The sequence below is a fragment of the Dromaius novaehollandiae genome, chromosome 5, assembly GCF_036370855.1.
Source record: "Dromaius novaehollandiae isolate bDroNov1 chromosome 5, bDroNov1.hap1, whole genome shotgun sequence".
Taxonomy (NCBI): Eukaryota; Metazoa; Chordata; class Aves; order Casuariiformes; family Dromaiidae; genus Dromaius; species Dromaius novaehollandiae.
The window spans coordinates 1,937,071-1,944,628 of record NC_088102.1 but is presented as its reverse complement, the minus strand read 5'-3'; the positions used below and the strand labels follow the sequence as shown (position 1 = coordinate 1,944,628).

The 7,558-nt window shown below is 46.4% G+C and overlaps 1 protein-coding gene across 2 annotated transcripts in view; it reads right to left on the bottom strand.

The window, feature by feature from the left end:
- Positions 1-399: 399 nt before the first annotated feature.
- FANCM (FA complementation group M) overlaps positions 400-7,558 on the bottom strand; it is an 81,437-nt gene continuing 74,278 nt past the window's right edge. For both annotated transcript variants that reach the window (XM_026118220.2, XM_064511795.1), the window contains 5 exons: positions 6,571-6,677; positions 4,477-5,043; positions 3,320-3,713; positions 1,425-1,716; positions 400-654 (listed from right to left, as the gene is read on the bottom strand). In XM_026118220.2, coding sequence (XP_025974005.2) covers positions 507-654; positions 1,425-1,716; positions 3,320-3,713; positions 4,477-5,043; positions 6,571-6,677 — 1,508 coding nt within the window. In that variant the 3' untranslated portion in view covers positions 400-506. The remainder of the gene's footprint in view (positions 655-1,424; positions 1,717-3,319; positions 3,714-4,476; positions 5,044-6,570; positions 6,678-7,558) is intronic.

Below are 7,558 nucleotides of genomic sequence, written 5' to 3'. Positions count from 1 at the left end.
AAAATCACAAGCATGGTCTGCCTGAGCTTCATGCACCCTGGGCTAGCAAGATTGTCCCCCCCCAACCCCCCAATCCTCTTCATGAAAGCAGATGCAGCTGGTGCCAGGAAGGGACAGGAAGGAGAACCACCGTTTCTGCAGGCAGCCACACCGCGGCAGCAAAAAGCCGCAGCCCCGCTGCGCTGCAGGGCTGAGTGTTCGCGTGGCAGGAGGCTGAACCTGGGCAGCCCCCCCCTCCCCAAGCGCCCACCCTGTCTCTGTAAGGTGTTTTGGCAGCAGGTGCCCCACTCTGCGCATCACCCAGCGCTGCAGGGAGACAGCTCCGCAGGCGGGCGACACCCAAGCAGGGCAGGGCCTTTCACCGAGCCGCACCGTGGGCCTAACACCCCCCAAAGCCCCTGACATTTCTGCAAGGGTTTATTTACATATTTACAGTGAATCAGAACTTAATAAAGTGCAGTTAAAAGAAAGCAGCCTCCAGCTCTGGAGGCCCCATCTCACTCCCCTCAGCTCGTGGCAGGCGCGCCGCTTTTCCCTTTCGGGCGGAGGTTTTCGGGCAGCATCTGCACGTCGAAACCGTAGCGGAGGTAGCGGTAGATCTCCTCAGCCTTCTGCTGGCTGACGTGGGCGCAGGCGGCGATGTCCCCCGGGGAGCTGCAAGAAACAAGGAGGCACCTCGCATGCCGCGCTCCGGGCTTCACGGGGACGACGGTACGGGTCAGTGTCCGGTGGCCAGCGAGCAGCAGGGATGGCACGAGCTGCTGGCACTCGCCTCCCTCTAGGTTTCTAAGGCTGTGACCACACCAGACTAAGCGAGCCCAAGAGAGCGGCAGAGAGAACAGGGACTGCCGTGAAGAGTGGAAGGCAAAGGGCAGCAGCAGCAGCAGGAACGAGCTCTGCTTGTTATTGAAGGAAGAGCTTGAGAAAGGCATAAAGAACAGGGCAGGGCAGATGTGGAGACAGGAAAGCTCCCGGGAGCTCTGGGAATATCAGTAAGGCACAGAAATGACATCTCTGAGCTACCCTGCCTCACCCCTGGCCCAGCAGAAGGTCCTGGGTGAGACAGGGAAGGAGGAAAGCCAGGGGAGGCCCAAGGACTGCTTCCCAAGAGGAGGCAGGGGCAGTCCCGGTTGTCCCTGAGGACCAAGCAACTCCTCAAAGCCCAAAACTACTACTGGATTAGGGAGAGAAGGGAGAATTTGGCAGTCCTTCCCAGCAGCAACCACTGTCTTCCCCACCTCCATCATTTCCACAGAGCAGCCATCAAGGTCTCATTTCTGATTCGCGCTGTTGGCCTGAGGGCCGGGGTGAATTTAGAGAGATGGGAAAGGAGAAGAAAAAGGGGCTACAATCTTAATCCAGACGAATTCACTCCTGTGAGGCGCGAGAGCCTCCAGATACTTGCAGGACCCCTTTGCTGTTACCTGTTGGCCATCTTCCTCATGGAGTCGAAATAGTGGCACATGTTGAGCGCGGCTAAGTAGCTGATGTTAGGAATAGTCAGGTAGAAGTTGAGCAGCTCCTGCCTGTGACCCTCCACCTCGGTTGGCACAAGGATGGCAGCATTTTTTCTCTGCTCCACCAAAGCCAAGTCTTTCAGCAAAGTGGCAGTTTCCTCTTGGCAAGAGCTAAAAAGGATTCGGATCCCAGCCTGGACCAAGGCTGAGAGCACTCCATCATAGTGCTGAGTCCTTTGGAAAAATCTTGACGTTTCTCCTACAGAGTTAAAACAGAAAAACTCAGCGAGATTTATCTGTAAATCCTAAATTACGGTGAAGAAACAGAACGTGAATCGCTTACAAAGCACCAAAATAGAGATGGCTACTTTAACAGCACAGAAACATGATGAGGGAAAACGTCTCGAGGAAAGGAGGTGGGACGGGTCATGGGTGAGAAGGATTTACGTGGTTATTCCAGAAGTAGGTTTTAGGAATTAGCACCGAGAATGCAAATTAGATACAAAGGTCACTACGTGAGAGGCTTGAGAGGAACACGTGATAAATGATGAATAACCAGGCTAAAGAGACTGAGGAGATTTTGTAAGGCTACAAAGGCAAGAAGGAAGCACTTGCACAGTGTCAAATAAGAAACAAGCAGCACTTTGAAAACTGCGTAACGAGAGAAACTGGGCAAAATGCTGAAAACTGAATGGTGGCTTCAGCAGCGGGGCAGGAAGGCAACTCAAATGCAGCGCATTCATCCACAGCAAAGACAGGGGAACGTCCCCATGACGATCTGCATCTTTAGTGACCAATGTGATCATCATATTCATATTTAGACTAGCATAGATACTAGATTTATATCACAAAAACAAATCTACATCCACAATAACTTTATTTCAACACTAGTGTTTTATATCCCTGAACGTCTGTAGTTTAATTGAAGCTCTGAGCTCTAGTTTCATCTTTTTTAAAGCAGGTGCAGGATTTCTTTAAATTACTTCATTTCCTGGATGGCTCTGGGAATAGACAGCATTAGTAAAACCATTTGACTACATAACCTGGGTCTGATGATTAAAACAAAGGGCTAGTCCAGACTATATGAATTAATTTAAGAAATAGCCCAGATTTTCCATGAGCATTTAATAAAGTCAGGTGGGATTAGAAAGGCGTATCTGAGAATCTATTCTGTGCTTTGTGACAGGAGGTAATAGCTCAAATACAGGTTTCCAAAAGCAATGCTTTGTACAAAAGCTTATTGTCTTTTTCTAAAAAAACTGATTACATTCAGCTGATTACCTTCTGACTATTGAAGTACCAGCTATTATGTGTTTTAATCCTTACTTTTTTCTTTTTTAATACCCTTTGAAGGTAGATTCAATATGTAGAATGGTTTGCTCAGGTTGGCTACTGTTCCCACTGGTTTTAACAGGGGAGAATTTTCCTGTGCAATTGGACAGACACCACTTGTTAGCTTACTGCTAGAAAAGGTATTTTTCTTGAGTCAACTATTTCAGTGCCAAGCACTTTCTTTATTGCATCACTCTGGCCCTCTTTGTTGTATTCTGTCCTGAAGCTGATTTTTTGGCATATTAATGACTGACCATGCTAATACAAGTTGACTTGTTTTTCCTTGCTGCAGTAGAGTAGCCCTCTTTAGCCAGCTGTGCATCTCCATGTATACTCAGTACCCTCAACACAAAGCAAATGTCAGTGTTTAGCTTGTGACCTTATCAGTGTAAAACTCCAACAGAGGCTAAATCCTACCTTTTTAACATAACTGGCTTCAGACCTTTATTATACACAGAGCCAGCGTGGCCACTGCAAGTCCTGAGCAGAGAACAGCACGTCCACACGCCCCCCTACCTGGGAACACCTACCTGTTTTAATCCTGTCCTTTTCCACAATCACACAGATCCTCTCAAACATGCTCTGCAAGCGCTGGATCCGCTGGATGACTTTAGTCCTGTTGGCAGAGGTCAGTAATTCCGACTGAAACTTCCTCTCCACCGCCATGCGGTTGCTCACGATGTAATCGCTACTGCTCAGCGAGCAAACCTGCACCTTCACGCCGTGAACCGCCTTCAAGGAAGATATTATATCCGGGCCCGAGGAGATCTCACGGCTGTCGACCAGAATACAAAGCGAGGCTTTCTTCTCCAGAGGGTCACGTGAAATAAGACTTGTAGCTGATGAGGGTTTTCTGGAAGCAGACCAGGACGCAGCGGAAGGATTCACACAGGTGTTCCTCAGAGAACTTCCCACCTGCAAAGGCTGGAAATCACACGGCATTTCTAAGTGATAACACCAAAGAACAACACGCCAATAAAAAAATGGTTTTCCACACTGATGCTCAGCAGAGACAAACTTTGTTCCATAGTTTTTTGAAAAATCTAGTTAATAAAATCTCCTTAAAAATGGTGCTTTATTGCAAAACATGAACACTTTCAGATCAGGATTTTAATGCTGTCTAAACTTAATCTCTCCAATTAGTTGAGCACCTAATTATTCAGTGGCTTAAATTACAGCAGTATGCAGCATTCACTAACAATAATGAGTCCAACAAAAATTGAATATTGTGAAAAATAAAAGTCAGGCAGAAAAGCGTAAGCAGAAGTTCAGGAATCAAACCTCAGACTCTGGAGGTTTTTAATTTAGGACAGTGAAGAAGTATTTTATAACTATAAAAACAAAGTAATCCTGACCCCAGGTTACTGGAATCTCTCTGCCATTTGAAATAGATCCATAATCCTCCATGACTGCCAGACTGACGATAGTGTCTAATCCTCAGTTTTTACTCATTCATCGCTAAGACGTTCTCTAAGTCAGACTGCAAGTACGAAAGCTTCCTATATCAAGGAAAAAGGTGATAACGTAAAGCAAAAAAAGCAGAATGGACTGACGCCTTTATCACTACTGCTGCTGTATTTCTGACAGCCCTCATAACCACCATCCGAAAAGGACGAGCTCCCCCACACTACTTTCTTTAGCAAAATGTGAGCTGAGACGAAAGTCCTCGTATCGAATTAACACCCACCTCAGCAGCAGCCTGAAGATCCTCTTTCCTGGGATCAGAACTAGTGACAGGCGATGAGGAACATACGCTCCTGACTCGACTTTCCGGGTGAAAATCGAGCGTTTCAGACACTGAAGCCTTCAGGCTAAGAAGCATCTGACCCTTATTCTCCAGAAGCTGCTGAGCACTGATTTCTCCAGCAATTTCCTTGTGCTGTGCTGAAGAGACAGGAGGCAATGATCCAGGTAACTGAGCATTTTCCGGTTCTGTCCTAAAACAGCCTGTTTTCATGGGCTTCTCATTACTGACGCTCGTTTCTTCCCCACTGGAGTCATCAAGGACAATAATTCGGGATGGTTTCTTCTTCGGCACTGGAGCAGTGTAGTCCTCCTCCATCTTGGCCTGGTTCAGTTGTTTTCTGCGGCGAGTGAGGTATTGTTTTCTGCCCTTAGCAAAACTCTCATCATTTAGGAGATCAAAATTAACGCACACCTCCTCCTCACTAGATTCACTTTTTCTGCAAGCTTCCTCTTCCTCCTCTCCAACACAGAAACTGTCTTCTGCATAAGTCTCGTCTTGCTCAGGAATCTGGGGGTGGGGGAAAACAAAAAATAGCAAGTTTTCAAACTGTATACTGATTTTGCTCTTGCTTTGTATTTTGTTTATCCAACGCATCCTATGCGTAAGTACCAGAGAGCATACAGGCTCATAAAACAGCATGGTGAACATGCTACCTGGTTTCTCAGCTACTTCCCTGGAGGCCTTACATACTTGCACTGTTTCTGGAAACGAGTGTACACTGAGATTTTTGGGTCAGGCCCACGGTTTTTCACTGGAAAGCTTTTAATGGGACTATTAATTGTAATATCACAACAGAAGTAAGAGAGTTAACAGACAAAAAGGAAAAAAAGGTAATTTAGCCTTTTCATCAAATACAGACTTCATTTTATAGTGCTGAAGGTGATATAAAATATAAAAACGCAGGATACAGAAGGAGACCTTGCTGGGAGTGAGGGGACCGACAAACCACCCTGAGCATCCATTTTTCCAATTTTATCATTTACTTGCCATGTTTGGTCTCTGTGAAATAAGAAGGGAAAGTTAACGACTACATAACTGAAAAATACAGTGCAGCAGGCGGTTTACGCCATGGCACGTATGCAGCGTTGGGGTGAAACAGGACCCCAAAGACGGATCATGGGGAAGGCAGCACCGCTTGGCCGAAGCGATTCAGCGCCCACAGAGAGGGGAGGCAGCGGGTGCCAGCGACGCTGAGCAAAGCAGGGAACAGTGAGGACAAGAATTCACAATTCGAAGCAAGCGCTGCCCAGATAACCCAGCAGGGTTTCGCTGGCCCTGTTATGAGTGCCCAGAACTAGCGCCTAGTGATACCGTAGGTAACATTGCAAGAGCTTAGTGAGGGATGTACTTGGGAGAGCCACGCACGCTCCGAAATCTCCTCGCCAGGCAGGGCACACGCAGAGGATGGGTCAGGCCCCCGCAGTAACGCTGTGCGGGCATCGGAGAGCAAGAGGTGCCCTGGCAGCATCGCTGCTTGTCTGGCATCAAGAGCTCCGGGCAATCGGACATGCAGCGGGCGAACACCAGGAACATGCCCAAACTCTTTGTTACCCCTATATTCGGGAATTGCTTCTCTCCCTAAACTGGAAGCCAGTTAAGACACTGGAAATATCACATGCTGGGTCAGAGGCACCTTCCTGGAAAGATGCAAGCCCTTCTGGACAGTGGCAGACATCTGAGACGGGGCAGGAAAAGCTTATGGCCTTGGAGGTACCATACAGTCCCTACACCTGGCAACAGCAATCCCGGTACCAGCCTTGCTTTTCAGCGAAAAGAGAGGACCAGGGATTGGGATGCTTTCGCTTCAGACTGGTTGACAGCCTCTCTCCCGCAGGAATGCGCATGCTTCTGTCGAGGCATACCCCTGTGTGCACCTTTTAGACTTAGAAATCAAACTGAAGTCAAAAGTCTTTTCTTAGAACTTGTTATTTAGTAACAAGAGGCTGCAATCCACACTCCAAAGTATGATTAAAACTTAAATACAGTCATACATAAACTGAATTTCACAAGGATGGCCGTCATTTCATTTCGCACCTGTGAGAAAATTGCGCTGTTGTTGAATCCGCGGTGAACCATTTTGTATCTATTGCCAAGAGCTGGACTACGCACAGATTTCAGGTAAACTCCTGTCATCTCGGAGTCTGAATCAAAGAAAGAAAAGGGAATACCATATTATTAAGGATATAACTATTTCTTTCATTATTGTTACATTATGTTTTTTATGATAAATAATTCCATTATAAGCACCCCAAAACCTGTATTTCGCACAAAAAAAAAAAAAAAAAAAAGAAAGAAAAAAAGAAGAATTGAAATTCTCCAGACATCTCTAAAGATCCCAGCAAGACAACGGACAAGGCCTAACCAGCGTGCCTTCATGAGCAGCTGCCACAGAAAAGGTTTTCTCAGCAGAGAGAGCTCAGGCTACTCATAGCAGAGAGAAGAGCATTGGCACCTGCAGATAAACCCAAATCACTCAATTTTCCATGTTGCAAGCCTCTCCCAAAATAGAAAGGACAACTTATTTCAGAGACTAGGAAAAAGGGGTAGGCTTACTTAAGTACCTATAGGATCTCAGAAGGGACAGTTCTCAGTGGAGGAGGAAAATCCCCAGCAACAACTTCTGGGAACCTCTTTAATGGGAGTAAGATGATTCCATTATGCAAAACACCCGAGGGAAAGATAAGGTTCATAAATGTGGGGATAAGCAAATCACCTCAGCCAAAAAAAGAGCATTATTCTCATCTCTGACAGTGTCAACACTGTAATTTTATCTTTACAATTCATACCTTTATTTCCTATCATATTTCAGGTCTCTCTGTACCAAAAGACTTGAAAGTTTTAGAAATTTCTAAGTGAAACGGAAAATTGTGTTTCTGGGCACTCATAATGGAGCATGTGGGGGTGGGCTGGTCCTTAGCGAAGGGTGATCTCCTAACTACACAGTCCTTGAAGAACTCATTCAAGCTTGCACAAAGCTATTGCAATGCACAGGCTTTCAGGGAGGCATTTAATACATACGAAA